We start from the raw sequence: 25,827 nt of genomic DNA, 5'->3' as shown, positions 1-25,827 counted from the left end.
TCAGGCTGGAAATTTAGTCCACAATTAGTCAGCACCCTGAACTAAAGAGAAGGTTCAGTGAATCAGTGCCCTTCAAGTCAGAGCAATAACAAAGGAAGAAGAAGAAACCAAAGAGGCCTGGGGCGGGAGAAGCAGCCAGGCAGCAGCAGTGCCAACAGGCCAGAGGATGGCACAGCAGCCCACAGAATGCTGGGAAGTTCTCCATCCCAGCTCCTGAGACCCAGAGGACAACTTCTGCTGCCATTGAATCTTTTCCATTCTCCCTCAAAGGTAGAAAAGAGTCAATGCATGTGTACACGTATGCAGGGACACATGCATGGACACTCATGGACACACATGTCAACTAGGAAATACCCCACTGCCACAAAAGGTAATTCATGTCAAATCTGAGAGAAAGGATAACTTGGCCTACTAATCCACTAATGTGGTTTAACACTTTTGTATAACTAGAACATAAAATATTAAATCTGATTGCAGAAATGAAATTGTTAGTAATAGCAACGATGTATCTATATAATCTAGAGGCAAGCCACTAAAATGTTTTCAGGACACATTTTTATTGCAAAATGTATAATATATATAAATTACATGTACTTAATTATCATTGAGAAGATAACACTTTAAATTTTAGGCGGAAAATGTCAACATCTCCACACACATATATACAAAGCAGCAAGTCAGGGGTGGCTTTTTTATCTTCCATCAAGAATTCAGATCAAAGCCCATCTTAAAATTGGATAGCTCAATGCTACAGGCCTCACTCACTTAAATCTGTTCCTTACTCTCTGACTTTTTCTTACCCCAAACCACCCCAACTCTCTCTCTCATACACAAAGAAGGACAGTATGCCATATTTGACACACCAACCTTTAATTCTGTGTTCAGGAGGGAGTGGGGCATGAGTACAGGTTAGGCAATGGCTATAAAGTTACAGTTAAAAGGAATAAATTCTGATGATCATTACACACAAGGATAGCCAGAGCTAACAATAATGTAATATGTATTTCAAAACAGCTGGAAGAAGGGATTTCAGATGGCCTCACCACAAAAAAATGATGAATGTTTGAGATGATGGATATGCCAATTACCTTGATTTGATCATTACATGATATATATGTATCAAAACAGCACATTGCACTCTATAAATATGTACAATTATGTGTCAATTATCAAAATTAAAATGTTCCTGGTCCCATCACTTACTCAGCATACCTGAGTCTCAGTTTCCTCACCTAGAAAATGAGAAGTGTGATCTTCGATGCAACCACCATGCAGAGCTATCAAGAAGCAAATCAGAAATTAAGGGGCAACACTCTGAAAGAAATATGCATTCAGCATTTGTTTTGGGGGTTTTTTCAGCATTCTTTTTAAAATAAAAAGTTTGTAATTTTACAAAAAATGAATTCAAAACCAAATATGGCCAGATATAGTAGTACATGCCTGTGATCCCAGAATTCAGGGGGGTGAGTTAGAGGCCAGTATGGGGTATATAGTGAGACCTTCTCTCGGGGCTAGTAGAGTAGCCCAAGTGGTAGAGTGCCTGCTTAACAAGTGTGAGACCCTGAGTTCAAATCCCAGTCTCACCCCCTCCATGAAAAAGAGAGACCTTGTCTCAAAAAAAAGTGTTCATTTTAATTGAAAGTTATAATAACAAAAAGGAGATGAAGGATAAGACAAAAGTGTATGTACAAGAAGACTAAATCTGCCAGTTCTTTCTTTTATTAAAGTGTTTTGGTAGTTAAAAATTAATATTAATATAAATGTGTTTTTAGTTTGTTTCTATAGTCAGTAAAGTACATAAAAGATCATCTGAAAAGGATAACTGGGGTTCTGATGTCCAAATTATCATAATGAAAACTAAACACAATTAAGAATAGAATCTAATTTATGGCTATACATTAGTACATGATTACTATTTTGAATTATCAAAAAAGACTAAATCTACATAACAAGTGTTCCACAGATCTGAAGCATAAGAGTAAATTACTTTATTTTTGTTGTAGCTTAGTAAGTCAAAAGAGGGGCTGGAGGTGTGGCTTAAGCAGTAGAGCACCTGCCTAGCAAAGTCCTGAGTTAAAACACCAGTGCCACCAAAAACAATATGTATATACCAGTAAGTCAAAAGTATTTTATTTGACATCATTTATAATATAGAGTGATTGCTAATGAGGAAAATAAAATTATAATTGAAAATTATACATATATATATATATTTTTTTTTTTTTTGGATGAGGGCATCCAAACAGGATCTCACTATGCAGCACAGACTGGCTTGGAACTTGTAATCCTTTTATCTCAGCTTCCCAAATGCTTGGATTACAGCCATGTTCTATACATATTATTGGCCAGGTTTTAAAATGCATATTCTAAAATTTACTAGTAATAATATCACGGGCCTTTAAAATTTTTTTAATAAATTTGACTCTGAACAGACAAAAAAATTTATGAGGGATGGACACTATAGAGGTTTGAACTCAAAGCCTCCTGCTTGCTAGGCATGAGTCATGCCCCCAGATTGTTTTTGCTAAAGCAGATAGGGGGTCTCACACTTTTTGCAAAGGCTAGGCACTGACCATGGTCCACCTATCCATGCTTCCCCCATAGTTAGGATTACAGGTTTGCACTCAACCCTGCACACCCAAATTAATTTAGTATCTTTAATGTACTTGAAAGAACAAACCGACATAAGCATATTTTAATCCTTGCTGCTTATAATAAGGATGCATAAAGTTTTATATCACAGAATATAATGCAATTTTGAAATCATTTTCAATCATGAAAACTACAATGGTTCTCATAATAGTTAATTGTGAGACCATACAATAAATATGCAAACAAGAACAAAAAGTATGGGACCTACAATAATTAAATGCAGACACCCTTTTTCTCTGACATGAAGGAATCATGTCTCCTTTGGCATTTGTCCTAACATCTACAAATTCAAACAGGATATTTAAGAAACAACAAGTGTTACACACCCCACTAATATGAATTGTATCTTTGTCCTGCTATTTATAACACAGAAATAGACATTTTAACACAAAAACCTACTTCCTCCTAGATGCTCTATAAATCAGTCTAAAACACCATATGAGATTTTCCACTAATGCAGTGTTCCATCCTAAATTTAGAAAATGAGCAAAGCAGCCATCTTAACCAGCAAAACAATGGTTGAAAATATTAAATCTGTCAAATTATTATGTCTAACCTCTCTTTTACTTTCCAGGCACAATATCAGAATTGCATTCACTTACACTTCTCATTAGAAATCTATTTTCAAAATATGCTAACATCTTACAGAAGCCCTCTCACAAAATACTGCCTATCAATCAGCCTACTTGAGGTCTTATGCCAATGAGTACTTGATGAATATTAGTGGCAGACTGTTTTTAATAGTGTCAGTAAACTAGCTCTCATCTGTACTTTTGCAAGCTTCTACACATAACAATTGTGAACACTATAAATGTGCCTTCATAAATGGTATAGCTAAGTAGGAGAATCTATATAAGAATACAGTATCATCATGTGTAGAGCCTATTTTGAAATTACTTAGTAGGGAAAATTCACATAAAATAGACATATATATGTGTGTAGAGAGAGACATAAAATATATGCCATTGTTGAATCTATATGATGGATTGCACTATTCTTTGAATGTCTGTTTGGAAAACTTTTAAGTTCTAAGATGTTTTAAAGTAGAATTTCACACTTTACTGGCTTATCCTTAAAATACATGAAGTCTGAAAATATAAAGAGAATCAGTACTTTTCACTTTCCTTGAAATTAATTTTCATAGTTTATTGGCTGTTCTACATTTTCAATTTTCTTCACATTGAGTACTAATAATTTCCATCTCAACTGGGTATGAATAATTACATCTACCAGTTACGAATTCAAGAAAACCACCCAAGAAGTTTCTCTTTCTACAGCATACTTTTCTTTTTATTCTCCACATTTTCCCCAACATTCATTATCACTATTTACAATCTCCATCTATCCTCTTAAAATGAAAATCGGGGTCTGTCATACATAACACTTATTTCGAAGCCTGTGGGCACTCACAATATGTAAGATTTTTTAAAGTATGGAAGATAAAGCTCCAAGAGTATGTGTAGCTTGTAGAAAACCATAAACTGTTCAATTTTTTTGTTTGTTTGTTTGTTTCATGACTGGGAGGGGGAGTTGATACAGAAGAGCTAAAGAAGTTTCATTGAACCTCAGAGACCAGAGAAACAAGAGGATTTTTAAATGTAACCATAGTGTCTTCTCATTCTCCAGATTTTCAGAATATGTAATGATTCCATAAAAACCAGTAGAAAGCATTGGGCATCCATCACCTACCTCTAAAATTGTCCAGTTCTCATGTATACACTATTGCTAGCACTATTAAATATTTGTACTCATTGTTGCTTTTGTTAGATAATAAGGACTATTTTTTCTAGGTATATTTTAACTTTAACTATAAATTTATCATTGGGGAATTAGAAAAATGAGCTTGTTATGAATGAATGTAGCTTCTACCAAGACCTCACAACCCCATTTGATCAATGCTTATTTTAAAATATCCCCTACTTCCATGACATGAAATTTCCTTCAAAGTATATTCTATTAAAATGTTTAAATTTGAAAAACATCTGGAATGCCAAATTGTTTCAGCCCTTTCAATTTTTAAATACATGGTTTGAGATGGCACATTTGGAAAGGATTCACTTATTCTCTGACCTCATAGAAAAGAAGTCCTCTAAACAAATGTATTTGAGAGATCACTACTACCATAGAGAATCAATAGCCATCTATTTAATTTGCTAAGACAATGTAAATTAGTAACTTCCAGCCAGGTGTGTGAGATACACATCAAACAAACTGCAACCTGTTCATTATGAAAATTCTGTCAACACACACACAGAACCACTTGATGACATTTCATCTAAAGCAGTTCCCACATTTGCAGCTATAAACATTGTTCTAAGAATTTTTATACAAGGAATTGGAGATGAGACTCATAAAAGGGTAATCAACGTCAGCTTTACATCCTGTGTGCTTGTGTATACATGCTTCTGTGTGTTGATTTCTATTTTCAGTTAGAGGTACAAAATGTTCTGAAAATGTATGCCACACTATTATTCGTCTATAAATCATTTATTAATCCTCATTACATCTTTTTTAATCTGATGTAAAGTTGATGGTCTAATTCTGCTGTAAAGAATTCTGTAAAGAATGACACAGTCAACAGAAGAAAAAAGATCACTAACACACTGGAAAACAAAACAGAATATTTCAAAAATGACTCCAAACATAAATTAAGTTTACCCATTGGGAGGTCTAACTTGCATTCAGATCATTTATAGGGGTCTGTGTGACTGTAATACCCTGCTGTTTGATAAAGAATGATTACTAACCACAGGCACCCACCAGAGAACAGAGTGCATGTATAATGCTTGTGATGTTTCCAACATACAAAGAACCTTCTTAAAGAATGCCCTTTCCTTTCCATGGTAAGCAGACATAATTTTTTACCCTGTAATACTTCTGCTTCACAGAGTGGTTTATTTTATGAGTTAGGCTTTGCTATTTTTGCCTGTTTATTTTAATAATATGAAAAACTACAATCACAAAATAAATGGTTTTGTTTCGTGACACCCAAACTCCAAACTAGGAGTATGTTTTCTCTATAAAAATACACAGTCTTTTTTATTACAAAAATCCAGTAACATTTAGTTTAACACTGTTTACTAAAATTAGAGAAAACAAGGTTCTTAATACTAAATCCTCACCTAAACCAAATTCATTTTTGAAGCCTATTGAATTACATATATATATATTTTTTTTTTGATGTATTGGGGCTTGAACTCAGGGCCTACACCTTGAACCATTACACCAGTCCTTTTTTGTGATGGGTTTTTTTCGAGATAGGGTCTCGGGGAAGGATTTGCCTGGGCTGGCTTTGAACCAAAATCCTACTGATCTCTGCCTCCTGAGTAGCTAGGAGTACAGGTGTGAGTCACCAGCGCAGGGCTGAATTAGACTTTCTTTGTAAAACAGCGCAAACAGTCTTATTGCTAAGCATATTTTCAAATACATTTTTTGCTTGGTAATTTGAAACAATGTGGAATGAATCCAATCGTCTACAACATAATCTGATTCCAAAGAGCGCCTCTTAACCAACTTCCTAATGTCAAAACAGCATTTCCACTAAGTATCTGGTATGTCAACTCTTCCAAAGTAAATGATTTCTGAGGTCCCCTAAAATCACAAGAATTTCAAGCTCTTAAAAAAACAAACAGCAACTGCGCGCACAAACGAGTTTGTCATAAAGGCTTTAACCCTAAGCAATTTGATTTTGCAAATATTATACAAAACGTGCTTTCTTCGACAGTCACATGGTAGGACATGTGATCAGGCTACCGGGTCACACAGACCACCAGAAACAACTGTAGTTTCTAGAAAGAATAAAGCTCAAATCCTGCGGCTGCAGCGTCCCCAGTGGGTCGCACCCGCAGGTGGCACCCACCTGGCGCGAGGCCCCTCACCCAGTGAAACGGCCACACGACGCGACGCGGGGACACCCAGCAATACTTGCAGCGCTAACTCAAGTCCCTTTGCTTTCTGGTGGTTAAAGTCAGACCCTCCTGATCACTTAGGCCCCCTTTGTGATTCAGGGAAAGAAACACTCTCTCAGAACTCTTAGCTTTGGAGGCTGTTTAAAATTAAGAACTTCAAACCCCAGATCTGAAAAAGTGAAACAGATGTCCTGTTTGTTACCATAAATGGGTCCGTACGTCGGAGCCTTTCCTCTTCTCTCTCTTTTTTCTTTCTGCTGCATTAAGTTTTATTTAATGCAGAGTTCGCTTAAAAGGTTAAGAGAGAGGGGGGAGAAAAAAAGCAAGTATGGACTGTGATGGAAAAACTCCTAAATCTTTTCCTAGAAAATAAGGAAGGAAACCTCTTCGGAAAGATAGAAGTGCTCGACCTGCCTCCTGCCAGCGCTGCCAGCACTAGGGGGTGAAACTGCCTCGCCTACCCAGGCGGTGCCCAACCACGAGCACCCTCTCGGAGACCCTACTCTCCCGGAGCGGGAGAAGGGGTCCCGGGCTCGCACTCACGTGAGGACATAGTTGACGCTGACGATGCAGTGTGGCCTGGACGAGCGACTGTTGTGCACGATAGTTGCATAACTCTGTACCCACACCCAGCCGCCGTGCTTCGCCAGGAACCTGTAGTACTTGGTGGTCACCTGCCCCTTCACCAGCACTGATGGAGAGACAGAGGTAGATGGTCTTGAACCAGCCCGCCCCCGGACAGGCCCCAAATGCCTAGCGGTTGGGGGTGCGAACTCCCCTCTGGGCCCTAAATGTGCCCCGGCAGGAGGGAGAGACAACTGGGCAAATTCCCCATCGAATTGATTGTCCTGTTAAGTTGCATCGAGTCAGGGAGTGGAGGTTAATAGGTATGCTAATAGAGCGACCTCTCTCTGGGCCACTGTCTTAATCTCAGTGATGTGGAAACAATGAAAGTTTCCACCAGATCTGCTTTTAACTACAGAAGGAAAGGGTCTGCGCAGGTGAACTCTAGATTTAGCAGGAAGCAAAGCTCAACCCGGGGAAACTGACTAGCTTTGGGTTTTGTTCGCATTTTTAGTGAGGTTTACAGGTGGGGAAGCTTTATCAATGGAAGAATAAAAACCTCTTCTGGGGAGATTTCGCCCAGAAACTCTCCTTCCGCCAGTGGTTGCAGCCCGGGTAAATCAGAGTAGCCAGATGGGACCCAGTGTCGCTGCAGATCCCCGTTGGGGAGGGGAGGATCTGACGCACGACCACTACCACAACCCGGATAGGACAGCTTCCATCTGTCTGTTGACGTGAACTTAAATCCTCCTTCCCCTGCGGCCCCGGGGTCGCTCGGGGTTGTTCCGGTAGCGTAGAAGGTTCCTTACGCAAGTGATGCGCGCAGCGCAGGTGAAAGGTGTCGCAGCCGTGCACGTGGTGGTACAGGGTCTTCTCAATCAGATCCTGAGGTTCGTAGCCGGTCAGCTCCGCTACCCTGCGGAGAGCATTTCCCTGGAGCTGAGTGCGGGGGTGTTTCCCATACCCTGTAGGGTCTCAGACCTTGATGCCCTCCCGCCCCCATTTCACAGAACCCAGGCAGTTGCCTCACCTGTAAATTGGGCTGGAATGATCAAAGGAAAGCTCTCCCTCCCAGAGCAGGGCCGCCATCACTCTAGGGGCAGCTCTTTTCGTCCCCGCCCACGCACCTGGAGTCCAGGAAGATGAGCTTCATATCCAGGCTGGCGCGGAACATGAACATGTTGCTGTGCAGTTTGATCTCCGTGACAGCGCTAGGAGGCAGCGAGTGGCCCACGGCCACCAAGCCCACATTCTGGTAGCAACCATCGAAGGGGGACATGTCTAGGCTGTACTGACGGATCTTCAGGTAGCCGCTGCAGTGAATGACCTGTGGTGGAATGGGATGGAGTAAATATAGGGAAGGAGTTGACCACAAACGTTGTGGGGATCACCTCCTTCTGCTAAGGGATACAAAGTTATCGGTGCTTTAAGGTGTTTCAAGAGAGTGACTGCACCGCCACAAGAAAGTCATTTGAGAACTTGTTAAAAAAAATTTTTTTAATGCAGATGCCTGGTCCGACCCCCCCACCCCCAACGTATTTGAGTCAGGTCTTTGGAACCTACTTTATAATGATGTTCCATCTCATTCAACTTGAGAATCGCAGTTTGTGGCTAAAGCTCCTCTGGTTCTTAACCTCTTTGGGGTCACAATCTCAAGCTATAACTAAATTCCTAAGAATTCACCAGAGGTTTCCACCCCAGAGGCTTTACGAACTCCTAAGGCCCAGCTGTCAGATACGGCAGTAGGGCAGTATCTGAGCCCAGTCAGACTTAGTTTTAAAGCGTAGTGCCCAGATGTTCACCAAGTTGCGTGACCCTAGATTAGCGTCTGGGCCGGCCGCCATTGAGGTGTGCAAGGGGAGGTCTCTGGGTCGTTACAAATGCTGGAACCACCTTCCCCCGCTACAGAGCCAGGTGTCCTGCCCCGCCCATTCTTTGGCGTGGATCTTCTAGCTCAGCCACGCACCTTGTAGCCACCGCAGGTAAGGCCAGCGTTCCGCTTGGCCAAGACGCACTTCATCCTCAGGAAGAAGGAGCGCTCTATCTCGTACTCTGGGAGAGAGGAGCAGAGGGAGGCTCAGACGTGAGACAGGCAACACGGCGCCAGTCCCAGCCATCAGTAATTGGGGGAAAACCACAAGCTGACTGCCATGGGCCTGAGCGTCCGAGGCACATGCCTGCCTTACCCTGTACGAAGTGAGAGTGGTAGGGCTGATGGGCGGTGAGCACCGCTGTCATCTCGTCGTGGTCAGCGGGATGGATGTATTCATAAATGCTGTTTCCGGTCAGCTCTACCTGTAAAGAGGAAGGAATCGTCTCCGTGGTGGTACAGTGCCCCAGTAAGAGGCTGAAAGCTTGGGCCCGGGAATCTGAAGGACCAGGAGGACAGGAGCCAGCAGTCTGGAATAGGCCTTGAGTTTTTAATTCCAGCTCTGCTGCTTGCTACCTATTGCATCTTATTTAAACCTCAGCTTTCTTATCTGAAATAATCATAACATCAGTAGTCATGATAATAATAGCAAAAGTAGTCCTTGATATTGTTCTAGTAAACACATCATGAAATAAGCATGTCGCCTCCTCCCATAGTGCCGGCTTATGGTAAGAGCTCAAAAAAGTAACAATTGCTTGAGCCAGGGTAGAAGCTAAAGGATAGGGAAGTACAGGAATGAGGAGGTCCCCACCTGTTTGTAAAGTCCTCCTATCAGCTAAGAGGTTTCCAGACCCAGAATGCAACTATAAAAGGATTGGTGACCACACCACCCCCCACCACCAACTCTGGCTATAACACTGCAGGCTTGGAAGTGTGGACCACTCACCTACCTGAGAAAGACCCAGGTGAACTGAAGCTGTCTCTGAGATGTACATGATCTTCCCATCTGGGGCCACCACAAAGATGAAGCCATCCAGTGTCTGGGGAGGCAGAAATTAGAATGAATGGAGAGGCCACTGAGTCATCTAGACAAATGGCACAGAGGACAGAAGTTAAAGATGGTCAAGAAATTCAGCCAGATGTACAGAGATGACATGGAGAGAAACAGTCTGGAAACAGGGCATAGAACTAGTCACAAGTGTCTCCTCTTTTGCTCATTACAAATTTGTAAGCATCTGGAGCAGCACAAAGTACTCTGAGAAAGATTCAGAGGAAACAATGGGCAAGCCTAGTACCCTGTAAGGCTCAGAATCTACTGAAATAGACAAAGACACATCTATAACAGGTATACCAAGTTCTGTAGAAAAGAATCACAGACTTTGATAAGAGGCAAGTTAGGTTTTTGGCCTGATGGTAACAGAAAGAACCAGAGGTTTCATGTGTCATTCTTGAAGAACTCCATAGTAGCAGTGTTCCATAATGAAAAAGAATAATAGCAGGGTTTGGAAACATCCAATTCGGTAGACACTGGTTGACATGGAAGAACTGTCAGTCTGATGTTTGTAGGCAAAAGGAAGTTGGCCAATGACTCTGGAAAGAGTCCAGGAGAGGGAGGGGTATTTAGGAGATGAGAGGCTTTTCAAGCAGCATGTCCATAGAGTACTGTTATAGTGTGTATGTTTGTGAATGTTTACACTGGTGCATCAAACTGACATGCTCTTCATGAAAGAATGTCTTAGACTTTCCCTGTCCCTTTATCTCTAAATGGTCCTTAGTGGAGACCTAGAATGAGTCAGATCCTGCTCTAAAGGAGCTGAATGTCTCACAGGGGCCCAAAAGAGACATAGTGACCACACAGCTGAATAAATTGCGGCACTATTCACAATAGCCAAGTTATGGAAACAGCCAAGATGCCCCACCACCGACAAATGGATTAAGAAAATGTGGTTTCTATACACAGTGGAATTTTATGCAGCCATGAAGAAGAACGAAATGTTATCATTTGCTGGTAAATGGATGGAATTGGAGAACATCATTCTGAGTGAGGTTAGCCTGGCCCAAAAGACCAAAAATCATATGCTCTCCCTCATATGTAGACATTAGATCAAGGGCAAACACAACAATGGGATTAGACTATGAGCACATGATAAAAGCTTTAGCACACAAGGGAGGGGTGAGGAACATCTAAAAAACTAGCTAGCATTTGTTGCCCTTAACGCAGAGAAACTAAAGCAGATACCTTAAATGCAACTGAGGCCAATAGGAAAAGGGGAACAGGTACTAGAGAAAAGGTTAGATCAAAAAGAATTAACCTAGAAGGTAACACCCACGCACAGGAAATCAATGTGAGTCAATACCCTGTATAGCTATCCTTATCTCAACCAGCAAAAACCCTTGTCCCTTCCTGTTATTGCTTATACTCTCTCTACAACAAAATTAGAAATAAGGGCAAAATAGTTTCTGCTGGGTATTGAGGGGGTGGGGGGGAGAGGGAGGGGGTGGAGTGGGTGGTAAGGGAGGGGGTGGGGGCAGGGGGGAGAAATGAACCAAGCCTTGTATGCACATATGAATAATAAAAGTAAAAAAAAAAAAAAAACAGTGCTGAATAGGCAAGAGACCCAGAAGCTAAGCAACTAGAGGCCAAGGGGAAAATTACAAAATCCTTAAAGGAATTGATGTTTGAGCAGAATCTTGGAGAGGATGCTTGGGCTGGTGAAGGGAAGAAGAGCATCTTAGACAGAAGGAAAGGTGTACCATGGGCAGGAACTGTGGAAAGGATGGATCTGGTATATTCTGAGGTGATGCGTTTGGTGTACCAGAAATGGGGTTGATGGAGTTTTGGAGTATGGGATGTTAATCCAAGGAATCTGGAGTTGCGACCAGGTTCCAACAGTAGTTTCTAAGCAGGACAATTAGCCTCTTGGATGTAGTTCTTCCCCTGGTCAATTGTGCGCAGTGACAGGTAGAAAAGAAAGGTAGCTGCAACAGAAATTGGGTTTTCAAGTCTGAAATCGGGGATGAAAAGAGGAGACAGTCTAATTCAAAGATGGTACTGGGTATGGACTACATGCTAATTGATGCAGAGAAAGAAGTTGAAGTGGACTTCCTGGTTTCAGTAAGGATATTGAGCAGAAGGCGGCACTATTAACCAAGACTGGAAATCTAGAGAAACAAAGTGAGATTTTGTATGAGTGGAAGTCTCCAGGAGGGATATAATGTCTTGGAGATGTTGAACTTCAGGTGCATGCACACCTTCATTTAGATGTGTCCAGTAGGAAATAAAGTTGGCAGTAGGAAATAAGGATCTGGAGCTCCGGTGCAGTCTAGACTGAACTGGGATCATGGGAAGAAAAGAGTTCAGGTGGTGGTGTTGACTTAGATCACCCAGGAATTCTTGGAGCTGTGAGAGAAGAATCAAAGCTAGAACCTTGTGGGAAATACATCATTTACAGAAAAACCAGTAGTAGGAAAATCAAAAAGCAGCAGGCAGAGAGAAAGAAAAATTGGGGAAATAGTGCTATTTTTAAAATTGAGAAAAGAGGATAATGTTGTGATCAGTAAAGCCTTCTCCTACCATCCCATCCTCAGTTTAAATGTCAAGACTAAAACAATGCCCTCCTCCTTCCCCTTCTTAATTTTCTCTATAGCACCTACAACACCTGAAACACAGTGGAGTGCACCCATGTAATTTGTAAGGCTGCCATCCTTAGAATGTAAACTCCATAAGGCCAGGGCTTTTTGTTTTGCACTCAATCAATCCTCCTGTATTTATAGGCTGAACAATTCAGGTAGGATAAGAGAGAAGTATCTAATTCTAGATATCAAAATATAGTGAAAGGAGTGCTGAGTGTAGAGGTGCACAGCTATAATCCCAGTTACAAAGGCGGCAGAAGTAGGAGGATAACCATCTGAGGTTAGCCTGGGTAAAAGTGAGATCCTATGTGAAAAAAATTCACTAAAACGAAGTAAGAGTGTGGCATAAGGCTCTGAATTCAATCCCCAGCACTGAAGAAAAAAAAAAAAAGTGGTGAAAGAGATACTAGTCTGCAGGGATGCAGGAGTGTGAATGAAGGAGGTAGTGAGCCACTGAAATCACAAATGTGAGTCAGTTCTGCCAGAAATTTGAGGTGAAAATGAAGACAGAGATTGGGCAAGAGCTAGAAGGGATGAAGGAGTGTTTGGGTTTTGCTGAGAGAAATTAGTTGGGAATATGGAAAGATGGAGGCAACACAGGGACATCTGAGGGAAAGTGTTTCAGTAAAGAGAGTTACAATGCTTTTCAAAAATACGGAGGCCATGTCCATGAGGGAATGCTAGCTCAAGCCCTTCCACTGTACTGTGAAACTAAAAAATCTCTTTGGCCTCTGGGAATGAAAGAGGAAAGGTGGCAGCCTGGATCTGCGAATCTGTGGAATCCTGCTAACAGACGCCACTCACACGGGAAAACCAGCTGATTCCACTGTGCGTCTTAGGTTCCAGGCTACCACTTCAGGAGTTTCCGGTGGACCTGAATAATAATAACAAGGGTACAGTGTGCGGAGGGGGTGCTTCAATCCTATAAAAAAAAAAAAACACGCCACTGGGCGTTTTACTATTTAAAATATTTGTTCTGAGATTTATGCGGCCAACAGGTTATTTAAAACGGTGTGGCCTGCAAATAACAAGGTAATGGGCACCTCATATTGGCTAAACTCTTTACCTGGGGGTGTGTATGTGTGTACTGCAGGGTTTGCACCAAGACCGTGCTGGCCTGAGGAGAGGGGAGCACTGGAGAGAGGAGGGAGCCTGGGAACTACAGGAGGAGATGAAATGAGTTGCAAACACAGCTGGATCCGGACCAGCATTTCTATCAGATTCCTGTTATTTCCTTTGCAAATCCTTCATTTCAGAGGAATCTGCACCCGGCTCTGCGGGGCATTCCATTTCTCTCAGCAAAAACTGACAAATGGGCCCCCTCCCTGGGTCCGAGCGCCCTAATGGGGCCTGACCAGGCTCTTTTCCAAACCCAAAGTCTTGGTTGTCACTTTGTGTCCTTCTCAGCCTGGTAAGGCACCATCCACCCATGTGCACCCAGTTAAATTAAAAGCTAACGTTTTAACTTTCAAGGAGTTGTTGGGCTGACAGTGAGCCACATCTAGGTAGAATCCTTTTTTTAAATGAGATACTAAAAGACTGGGTGAATGGCCAGGCACCCGGGACCTGAAAACAAAAGCGTCACCAGGAGACCTGCGCCTGTACCTGCAGTAGATGGGAGCCCAGCTCACGGCCAACGTTGTCCAGGGGGCTAGTCCGACTCGAGTGGCCCCACGCCTCGCCAAGCCCTGTGGAAACACACAAACAACCTTTTGCAACCGAACCCCAGTGCAGCTGGTCCTTTGGGACTAGTCCGCGTTTATGACTTGTTTCACATGGTCCACCAGGAGCAAGACATCACCGCTGGATAAGTTCTCCCACGTCAAATCCTTACCCCCTCCCCAACCTACATGGGGTAGGGGGTATGGGCGCGACTAAATTTTGGTTCCGCCTCTCGGCTTCTGAGCAGAAATCACACTTGCTGCCTCTGGCCAGACCAGGTTTCTCAGGGAAGACAGGGACCTCTTCTACTGCCTGCCTAGCAGGACCTCAAAGAGCCTCTGTCCTGAAAAAGATTCCCGCCTACACACACACACACACACACACACACACACACACACATCGCACCCCAACTTTTGCTTAGGTTAACTAGTGTGTTAACACTTTATTTCTCGTCCGAAATTTTCGTCATCCGCCTGATCAAGAGCCGGAAGATGTACCCACATCCACAGAAGGCAGTCACGGCCTCCCAGAGCGACCTCAGATGACCAGCCAGATCCATCTGGTCCCTGGCGGCCTGTCTGATTGGCTGCAAGGCTTTCTAGCCATTCTCCCGCCTCTGACTTTAATCCCCTTAGGGAAAACAAAACAAAAAAAATTGGTTTGCTTGTGGTTGACTTCCAGCATCCCTGCTCAATCCTTCCTCTCCCTTTTCCTTGATAACCCCTGCTTCACACACCCCTTATCCTCTCTGTCTCCATCCCCCAACCCCACAAATAAGAAAATAAACTGCACAGGCTCTACTAGAGTCAGTTACTTTAAGGCACTAACAATGTCTCAGCAATATTTGATACTGTTCTAGACAGAGAGAACCATTATTTCTCTACCTCCCATGTACCATCGCTTATTTACAAAGTCAGGCCATTCTCCTCCTCGATGTTATACGTTAAGGTTAAGATTCCTTCACGCTTTGAGGCAAACCATTTTAAAAAATTAAAACACTTATGACTCTTCTGGCTGATTTTTAAAAAAGAAACAATACAGAGTCTTCTCTATTACCTGTGTACAGAAAGAAATGAAAATAAAGCAGAGGAAACATGTGCAGACCTATGCTAAACTACGAGCAATATCTTTTAACAGTGCTGCACTGAAATTATTTCAACTAGATAGTTAAATCCTTCCATCACCCACCATTGGATAACGTTTAACATGACTTTTTTTTTTAAGGTAGTCTACTTGGTTAAGAGCAAATACACCATAAAGTACACAATGACAAACAACTGGAATTGTTATAATATAGGGCTGGGGAGAATCATTCACAATAAAGCATGGAGTTAGACCTTTTAAAGGTGTTGGCCAGTAACTGCTTCCTAAGCAAGCGATCAACAACCCTGGCAACAAGTAACAGTGAGCGCCCCTTAAGCTCAAATAGGGTCTTTCTGGGTGTTTGCACATCTAAATAAATCTAACGATTTCCCCACCGCTCTGCAAACACGGATGCTCCCCGCCTGCATCTGGACTTCTCTCCCTCCCTCCTGCAGGTTGACCCCTCCTGACGCTTTAGCCCGCCCCAGCCTCCCTCCTGGGAGAGACTCCACTGTCCTGTTCCCAGTCATCCTCCTGGATTGTTCCAAGAGGGTCCTCATCACAACCACCTGCACAAACCCCTTGGCGTTGTCACCTCTTCACTCCTTCTGATGCACTCAACCTATCCTCCTGGTTTCTGGCAGTTTTTGATTCCTGCTCAGACAACCCCACCCCACCCCCACCAGGAGCAGCAGGAGGAGTTGGCTGTGGAGGCCTCACTAAGGTTCCCTTGGACCGGGAGGAGCCTGAAACCCCAAAGATTCCCTGGCACTGTGCCCCAGTGGGCTGAGGGGCCGAGGCTGTAGTGTGTCCAGAGATCTGCCTCTCGCCTACCCCCGGTAGCAAGCGAAACATGATCATTTGGGTCAGCAAACATCTTTAAAATTTTGAGCGTCTCCCGGAGCGGCCTCCCGACCCAAAGGATCTGAAAATCCTTCGAGCTGGGGTGGAAGATACTGGTTCCGAACTCCAGGCGGCCCTTTGTTCTGTCAGGTTGTGGCCTCATTATTATGCGCCAACAAGGGACAGTAAGACTTCCCCACAGGTTAATAAGCAGCCCATTCCGGTGCAAGCTAACTGGGGCCTCCCTCGCCCTCCCCTGCCATCGCCATCACCACCTTTTAAGGAACCTTTTGCTTTCACAGAGCGTTGCCTTCTTTTTGTGTTCCAGGTCGAAATCTTGGTCACACGGTTAACTCTGGGTTAATGTTTTGTAAGGAACTGGCTGGTCTTGTCTACCTGTGGGGCTTTCCTGATGTAATTGCAGGGCTGAGCTCGCTTCGGGGGTATGAAGAAACACCTCCCCAAACCCGGATCAGGGGTCCCCCTTCCAAAAAGTCCCGAAGTGGGGCGGAGACCCCTCACCCTGGACCCCTCGCCTCTTGCCTTAGGAGACGCGCTCCCGCACCCAACTTCAGTTGGCGAGGGGGTAAGCTGAGATTTCGTTTCTGCACTTGACCTACCGCAGAAAATTCGCAAATCCTTTGATTGTCTGTTTAAAATGAGGAGGAAACCAGCTCCCTTTGCGGCGGGATTACAGTGGGAACAAGATCTAAAGATTCTCTTGTAATTCGGTGAGGCCGAGCGAACGGGGTTTTGCAAAGGAGAAAAGAAGCTCTGTGAGGGAGGCGATAACTAAATCGGGTTTTAGACAAAAGGGTTTTCCTCAGCTAAAGTGGCCGAAGACAAAGGAAAACATAATCTATTTTGGAAGATTTCCAAGATATGCCACATTAACCTTAGCAGATAATTTTTTTTTTTTGCTTCTCCCAGGCCCCACTCTTCCCTTAAAATCTGGTTTATCATATTTACATAAGTAGCGTTAGAAAGGATGTATCTATTATGGATCTAAAGGGCTAGCTCGCATTTCATGCGAAAACCCCAGCAAGCTTCACTGTTGCTTTACCCTTGGTGCTCGGTTGAGCCATTTCCATTTAAATACCCCCTGACCCAAGGATTACCTCAATGGACTGACTGCACGGGTTTTGTAATTTCCTGAAAATGAGATTTCGATTTATAAAACAAGAAACCAATTAGTAACCAAATGAGGCGAAGTAGATCCACTAAAATTGACCTAATCCCACAGGCACCATTTAGGCCCGTTCTTGGCGAATGAATGATGAGCCCCAGTCTAGCGCGAGCTCAAAGCATCATCCAGCTGTGTTATTGCAAGGAGCAAAAATAAATTGATCGAGCTTTTCCTTCGAATGAATTTCATACCCTTGACAAAAAATAGATTACAGACCTGGCATCATCGCCTTCTTCCCTCCGACAGGAAGAGGGGGAAAGAGAAGACCTTGTTCTACTGCTCTTTTTCTTTCTTTCACCTTTTAATATATAAACGCTATATCTCTATGGAAATGTGTCTTCCTTACAGTGCTTCCCAGGGACCATTATTTCCAAAACTCCTAATATACCTTTTAGGCAAAGGGGGAATGCAGAAGCTGGAAAAGCTGTCCCACAACCTGACCACAGTCTAGGGACAAAGGCGGGAGAAGCTCTGAGTCCCTAAGAGGCTGGCTGGTACCAGCTACCTGGGAATCCCCCGAGCAGAGGGTGTGAAGGGAGGAGGCTGGTCTAGGGAAGGGATCCCGAAAACACCCAAATCCCTTGTATACTGCCCAGCATTGGGTCACTGCTGAATGCATAGCCCAAGCATTCCTCAGACCTTTGTGTTGAGCTCCAGCACAAGTCCTGGGCCAGGCTATCTGGGAAAGAGAGGGATAAGGAATGGGTGCTACCAGTGGGGGCCCAACTGCTGAACAGTCACTGGGCAGAAAGTCGCTTCGTGCACCTAAACGCACCCGGTCGGCCACCGAGGAGTGAGGAGCTCCCAAGAGCATTGGTGAAGGTGCCCAGCCAGGCCTTGTCCCACAATACTGCCTGGAACCCACAGGGTGTGCCTCGCCCTCGCCTGCCGCCCGGTGAGCCTGAGCCTTTGCTCCCCGGCCGAAGAATTCAGTAGTGTAAATCTGGGGTGAAGACTGATTATCACAGCCTGACCCTTTTTTTCTTGGCCCTCGTCCTGATGCTTCCTCCGGCTCACCAGTTTAAGTTGTCTAACAGTGCCGAGTCCGCAGTAAATGAACGAAAACTGAGATGAGGGGGAGGACAGGGTTCGATCAGGTCCAGACTAAAAGTGGGGTCAAATGTACAGGGGAGCGTCCTGCACGGCGACGAAAAAATGTCTAGCGTTACCGTTTGGGACTTCGGGCTTTCAGCGTGACCAGGACTTGGCGATGACACCTCCTTGGAGACCCGCGCCGGCAACAGAGAGCTGCGAGGTGCTGGCGGATCCCGCTTGGATTCTACCTGGCTTGGGGACCCGGACAACGAACTGAGCCCTCCCTCCCTCCCGGGAATGGCCCGATCGCAACGAATCTCGGCTTTAGCATTAGACAACCTCCTATGGTTGGGGCACTGGCCCGGGCAGTACTAAGGATGATTGTCACTCACCAGCATCCCTCAAGGACTCTACTTCGGGCAGTGGGCGGAGACGTCCCCGAGTTCTCGCTAGACCCCCGAGTACAGTGAGGAGACTGCGGGGACCGCGAGCCGGGCCACCACAAAAAGAGAACCGGACACACCACGCCGATCTAGTTGGCGGCGAGCTTCCAGCCGGGAGAGAGGCGCGCGGAAGGCCCTGCCTGGCCTGGCCTGACCTGAGCCACGAAAGTCGAGCGACTTCCAGCGGAAGCCGCCCATTGTATGGGGGTACCTGCGGAAGAAAGTTTGCTCCAGTGTAGACACAGTTTCAGAACGCTCAGAGTAGGAGGACCATTCCTAAATAATTGGGGTTCCCCTTCCACGCACAAAATTGAAAATTCCATGAATTAAGGGCTGGCAATGGGTGACCCTCATTATTATTGGAGTCCAAACCTCATTTTCTTGAAAAACACCCTAGCCGACAGAGAAATGAGGGAGGAATCTAGCAGGTCCAATTCTGTGTCCATATTTGTCTGTAAAAATTTGAAGTTGCCCATAGTCCCCAGAACTGTAAAACAATTCTTCTAGAAAGCAGGTTTGTTCTCTGTAAATTTATCCTGTTGTTAAACCTCAGGTGGGTGATGGTACCCTGCTTCAGATCTTCTCACCGTAGTTTACAATGCCTTGTTTTATTGTTGTGTTTTATTACTATTATTAGTGATTCTTCTCTTTTTAAAAAAAGTATTTTTTCATTGGTTGGACCTACAATTTCTAACACATAAATCTGCCTGGCAAAATGCTCTGTAAGTTTAGTTCTGCACTGGACATTTTAAGTCAACATCAAAACTGGAATTAAACAGAGAAAAGCAGCGTGGAGCATAAACTGTGCTTAAAGGCTTTTAAATGAGAAAAACTTCTGTAAGAAAATAAACATGGAAACCTAACGCTCAATCATTTCCCTGAGCAGCAAGAAAAACAGCCTTAAATCACCCATCCACGTGGGAAATGGGGCCTCTTTTTCTTTTCAGTTCTCTGCCTCAAAAAATGTAGTGATTAAGGGCTTCAGTGGTGAATATTATAGGAAGGAGCTATGGAGGTTTGTTCAATCATCCCTGACCTTTGTGGAAACTATCTTTACTAAAGTTACTAATTTTAACTCCATGACAATTTTTATTTTCCAGTCATCTTAACAATGAAATGTAGAATGACACTACCAAGATTCTGAATAGTACAGATTTGAAAACCTATCTGGGCCTTTCAAAGTTTATTCTGTATGCCACTATGCACCTAGCCAAAACTTATTGTAGCTGAATCATATGTATTTCTTTTAAAATGATTTATTTCTGTTTTGCACACAAATGAAGTCATTTTGTTTCTTTTTTAAACCCTTGCCTCTGGCTTTGATAGCATATACACATTTCTACATGCCTCAGTTTTTTTGCTTTGCAAGGGTATTTTAGAACACACTAAGTTATCAGTCAGAAGATCTGCACTGTTAATTATTTCACAGTAATGTTTGTGAATTTTCTTTCTTTGTCCTATTAAATCTCCAATCTAATGACAATTGAATGCTTATTTTTAATTATTCCAGGAACCCATATCCCATACTTCTTTCATTCCTCCCCAATAGTTCAATATTATCTAATAAGGTAAAATAAGTAAAAGCAGAAATATACCCTGTAAAAAAACCTACTAGACCCTAGAGGAGAAAAAAGATATTTGGCAAATGAATGGGGAAAAGGAATGACCTATAGTTTAATGGGTATTTGCTTTTTTCAAGTATAAGTATGAAAAATTAAATGTTTAATTAAATGTGTTCATTTAATGTATTGCCTTTGGGCATTGTAGGGTATTTTAAATGAAATGTGGGAAGTGGGACCTTTTTGGAGCAAAAGCTGAAGTTTTACAACATTGTTATGCCTATAGCTATGTCACTAGATTGTTAATTATTTGAGACTACATATCTTGCAAAATCCACATCGCATGTGATAAGATGTTTACCATGATAAAATAGTTATCCTTATCATATCCTCAAAGCAAAATTTTATTGAGGACCTACTATGTGCTTGGGTTGGCTTTAAGATAAATGTAAAGATGAATTTAATCTTCAAATTCCATTCAGCATTGCTAAAAAAGATTAAAGTACTCAGTATCCCCTACCGCGTTGGACTCCAAACTTGTCCACCCGCTATTTGGGTTCAAGGTTGAACCCAAATTTGGCACCCCCTGCAGGTTGTGTCTGGTTCTGCGCTGTCACTAATACTTTTGAGTGTTCCTTCCCAAACTGTTACTTTGTTTTTCTTCTTTCTTTTATATTTTAAAGGGCCATGTTTAGGTTTTCGAAGATCATAGACTCTCAAAAGTAAAACCACAGTCCTAGGAGCCAGCTGTTCAGATGACCCTGTCTAACTCATCGAGTGGAAGCTGCGAGTGAGTTATGGGCTCAACAGTAGCTACAGAAATAAATGATGTGCCCAGAGTTCACACATCGTCCATCCCCTCCTCCCCATAAACTCACACTCACCCATAGAAGACGGGAGAGGTGGGAGGGGCCCGGGTTCTGGAGGAAGGTGGGGGTTCTGTACAAAGCACAGTTAAAAGTTACCAGAGGGGACTTGTCTGGCCACCTAGGGGACCCCAGCAGGAATCTTCACCCGTGAGCTCTTAAAAAAATAACAAGAAGTTGGTGATGAGAGTTTACTTTCTTTTTATTACTCCTATGTATTTATTTTATAATTTTTAGAGTTAGCACTGAAACTAGAAACTTTGCTCTGTTCGAAAACAAAAAGAAAACAGCAACAGAGAGAGAGAGAGAGAGAGAGAGAGAGAGAGAGAGAGAAAGGGCGCGCGTGCCAGAGCCGGATCACCACGGGCCGCGCCTGCCGGGATCTGCAGCAGCAGTCTAGGATCCCAAGCCAGCGACTCCCCAGGCTCCCGGTTCGCATGGAGCCGACCCGGGGACGCTGACCGGCTATTCTCCTCCTGCGATTACTTGCATCCCCACAAGCAGCACCATATGCTGCTTCTGATCAAACAGTGAGCGACATCGGCACCGATAATTGACGAGACCGGCTAGAAATCACGCAGAAAGAGAGCCCACTGAGACCGCAGGAGCTGACAAATCACTGCTAATAATCTTGTTAGGAACAGCGCGGCCAGCGGAGTTCGCGATAGCTTTATTTTTATAAAGTAAGCGCTGACAGTATAAAAGACAAGGAGATCTCTTTTTTTAAACAGAGGCAGTGTGGCATAATGGTAATTTTCTCATCAGCAATTCTCAACACAGTTTGAACCGGAAATGTGGTTTTTAGTACTTAGGTTGTCCTTCCTTTTTCTCTTTTAAAAAACTTTTCAGGTACTCTAAGCTTTGACTCCTCTCCTCCCTAGTTTCCAGGGTCAAATGAAAACTGTTCAAGGAAAGGCTTTAAGCATTGATATAGCACCATTTCTAGTTTGAGGGCAGAATTGAAATACAATTTGGAAGTTTTCCTCCAAGTGTCCCTAACTAACTTGGAGAACGTTTTGCAAGCTTTTACATCAAAATCAAGGAAAGTGAAACTTCAAGCCCAATAATGACTATTTCCTTCCTGCACCGTTTTTTAAAAGAAAACAGCAAACTTCAAACATCCAAAATCAACAACAACATAAACCTCTATGGGTCAAATAAGTTTTCCTTTGTAAATAAACAGGTTTGTTTCCCTAGAACTTTTGTTTGCTTGCTTGCTTAGTGATCACTCCTTTACGTTCCTAGATCTTCCTCTCCTAGCAAAGACATATCTAAAACATTTAAAAAATCTGTTCATCATTTGGATGTGAGCAGAGGAAAGGATGAATAAATGAAAGAGAAAAGTGTCCTTTGCATAGTGAGTGCAAATGGTTTTACACAGGACAGTGTTCTGTGAAGACTGTTCTGTCCTCACACAGTGAATCTTGATAATCCAGATTACAGTTTTCAATCATGTCAACAGCTCAGCTAGTCTAGCTTCTAGGCCTTATAAGACATTTTTCCAGGATCTGTTTGCCAACCTGGCTTTCAGATGATATTTTCTAAGTGTGCTAGCCATCTTAATTACATCTTATGTGTTTTAGAAGCAGCCTAGTATCTTTCAGACAATATCAAGGCCGGAGTTGCAAATTGCCAAGCCCCAGAATCTGCAAACATCTTAAAAATTCAAAATAAATTTATCGTTAGCAGCCAAGCAACTGTTAAATTCAGGATGTTGTTAACGAATATTGCCACTCTTTTTATAGTTCTATGAACTATAGACATGTAGAGAAGTTATTATATTGGGTCTATTTCTAGCAAAAATACAGAATTCAACAGTGCTCCTGCTTTCTACTGGATACAATTCTAACAAGAAGAATAAAAAAGAAAGTCATGTTTGGATTAGTACTACTTTTAATTGAACCTAGTGTCTAAAGTGTTGACAAAAGCACTGTTGGGTTGCTTCCCAACCAAACATATCTGAAGGATTGGAGAGAAAGTATTAATAATGGTGCCTAGAAAAGGAATTCTGAGTTCAGTAAGGATTAGTCAAGTAGTTGGGCTAAACTTCCCTTTGCCTTGAGAGAGTATGTATATAAATACACCCGTGCCTCGCTACTCATGGTCTGGCAAATCTCCCTACCTCTTCTGCCTTTGATAGTTCACCTAGGCAAAGTCACTTACCTTCTGGGAACACCACTCTCATTTTGAGATAGCTGGTAGTGAGTCTGATTATGGATGCTTTGTCCAGCTGCGAGGTGATAGCCGAGGGCAAAGGCAGTAATTTAGCCAGTTCATAAAATTCACTGTTTTCCTTCTCCCTCCTAGTCCGGGCAGCGTTTTTGGACTTTTCTTTCATTGTGTCTTGTTCCCCCTTTCTTCTTACAACGTAAGCTCCACAGATTCATCCAAAACCAAAAATTAACTTTCAACTAGAGACCATACTTAGTAAAACACATAATGCATACTTTGAATGAAGAGACTGAAGTCTGCACCGAGGAGACTGTATTGATGGTAGGAAAAGGCCAGTGCAGGAACCAGAAAATATTTTCTCTGAAAATGTAGGGTGCAAGTATAGGAAAGTTGCTGATCCACGACAATTTGGGCGATCCTTGGGGTCTGTAGGTATCAAATGCTGGAGGGACCCCTGAGGAGCCAGCCTTTCCTTCTGTTCCGTGCTGCGAACCCCGTTCTTTGGAAAATCGACATAATAATCCTCGACGTTTATTCTTCAGTCCCACGGTGTTTTAGACGGCTCTGAGCCCCTTTGGGAAGAACAGGAATCCGGGATAAACTGTTTCAGACCACTGCGGAGACAACAGCATCAGAGCATCAGAGATCTGAGGTTACACCGTCACTCACACCCTCGCTCCCAATTCCAAAAGCGTCCGGCAAGGGCCTCAATGCGCCTCAACGTTCCTCGCCACAATCCGTGGCTTTTGTGTGTTTTTAAAAGACATGGAGAAATCAGCAGTAAGACTAAAACCCTGTAAATAAAGTTCCCATCCCCTCACCCATGCCAGTCACATTCTCCAGCCCCCTGGGAAGGTGCCCAAACAACAAAACGCATATTTTTGAAGGCCATTAGAGGACCTTCGGCTACCGGTCCTGGGTGCCCAGGCCAAGCACACACCTCGCAGCAAAGCAGGTTGCGCAAATCAGAATTCCTCCACTGCGCTGTGGGCGTCCTTCAGTCCCTCGACCTTGGCAAACCTGGAGTTTGGCTACCTCTCTAACACGGGTCTCAAGTCTGAAGAAGTCCTCAAAAAGTGGCACTTACACATGAAGCCTCTGGGGACTCTCGAGGCGACCCAGAGTTCTCCCTGCCCAGCAGGGGCGGCAGCCTGCGGGGCACGGCAGCGCCAGGTTAACAGGTGGCACACTCACGACAGACCCCTTGCAGGCGCGGGGGACGGAGCGGGGGCGCCCCAGCTTAGCCTCCTCGGCATCAGAGCTACCGAGGCCGCTGGGCGAGCTCGGGGTGTCTTCTGCTTCACCTACCTTCCGTCCTCGCGGGCTGCAGAGGGTGCGGAGGCGCCCACCTCTTAACTGTACTCATGTCTACGGTCGGACAGAACAACGGTGCGGGCCTCTCCGCTTCCCACTGGCAGAGAAGAGCAGAGCACTCCCTGGCCCCTTTTTCTTGGTCATGAATTGGGGGAGGGGTACGTGTCAGAGGAGGAGGATGCGGGCTTTGGGACGGGTGAGGTGGTTTTAGAATCCTCCTCCTCTGTAGTTGCTTCGGAGCCAGTAGTATTCCTAATTGGAAGCCGAAAGCGCCCCCCTTAACTTCTTTATAGCTTACGAGGTTTAGCTTCAACTTCTCTCCCGGGCTCCCTTTCTCCCGCCCTCCCTCAATGCCACTCATGAGCCTTCCGGCTTTCTATTGGCCTGGCTCGCCTCGCGGCGCTACGCTCATTGGCCAACAGGTCTGAGTGACAAGAGTGCACCCTGCACCGCCCTCCACGCGGCTCCGCTGGGCGCTTGCAGTCTTACGAACTGCTTGGCAGCTGCGCTGCTAATGAGCTTCGGGCGCCCGGGTCGGCGCTGACTGTCTCCGGCCGCGGCTCCTGACCTCTAGGCCCGAGACTCCCGGGTGTTGCGCGGGAATTGCGCTCTTCGGGGTCCCTGGGGTTGGTGTCTGAGCACTCAGCCTCACGCATCCGCTTGGCAGCTCTGGGAGCGCGCGCAGGCGGCGGGCCGCTGAGGTCGGACTGGCGGGCGCACTGGGCTCACCGCAGCCGAGGCGAGAGTCACCCGAACCCTGAGCCCAAAAAGCCACCCGGCTGCTGCGCCCCTCCTGCAGACAGGTGGCGGGGCCCACGGCGTGGGCACCGAATTCATCACCAGCGGAAAGAAATGCAATACTTGTCTTTAAATTAATCCCAAAGAAGAGTGTCTTTTTCGAAATGGCTCGGATTTGGGCTGATTTGTGGAAAGCTGTGCTCTGGGACTTTTCTTATGGGAAGTACTGAGTGAACATTGGAGGGGAAAAAGTTACATTTCTGGCTAAAATGTGAGAGTGATTGATACACGGATGTCTC

The 25,827-nt window shown here is 44.1% G+C and overlaps 1 protein-coding gene across 2 annotated transcripts in view; it reads right to left on the bottom strand.

The window, feature by feature from the left end:
* The window catches only part of Sim1 (SIM bHLH transcription factor 1), a 73,609-nt gene extending 48,532 nt beyond the window's left edge, over window positions 1-25,077 (bottom strand). The window contains exons 1-9 of one of the 2 annotated variants that reach the window (XM_074077836.1): window positions 24,785-25,077; window positions 23,468-24,090; window positions 14,233-14,315; window positions 9,945-10,034; window positions 9,311-9,419; window positions 9,091-9,176; window positions 8,252-8,451; window positions 7,934-8,040; window positions 7,104-7,251 (exon numbers count right to left, since the gene is read on the bottom strand). In XM_074077836.1, coding sequence (XP_073933937.1) covers window positions 7,104-7,251; window positions 7,934-8,040; window positions 8,252-8,451; window positions 9,091-9,176; window positions 9,311-9,419; window positions 9,945-10,034; window positions 14,233-14,315; window positions 23,468-23,642 — 998 coding nt within the window. In that variant the 5' untranslated portion in view covers window positions 23,643-24,090; window positions 24,785-25,077. Of the gene's footprint in view, window positions 1-7,103; window positions 7,252-7,933; window positions 8,041-8,251; window positions 8,452-9,090; window positions 9,177-9,310; window positions 9,420-9,944; window positions 10,035-14,232; window positions 14,316-23,467; window positions 24,091-24,416; window positions 24,759-24,784 lie in introns of those variants that run through there. The other variant, XM_074077840.1, reaches the window with a different exon arrangement.
* Between the last annotated feature and the right edge of the window lie 750 nt (window positions 25,078-25,827).

The sequence above is a fragment of the Castor canadensis genome, chromosome 1, assembly GCF_047511655.1.
Source record: "Castor canadensis chromosome 1, mCasCan1.hap1v2, whole genome shotgun sequence".
NCBI lineage: Eukaryota > Metazoa > Chordata > Mammalia > Rodentia > Castoridae > Castor > Castor canadensis.
The sequence above is the reverse complement of the archived record's forward strand: the minus strand, read 5'-3'. Positions and strand labels throughout refer to the sequence as shown.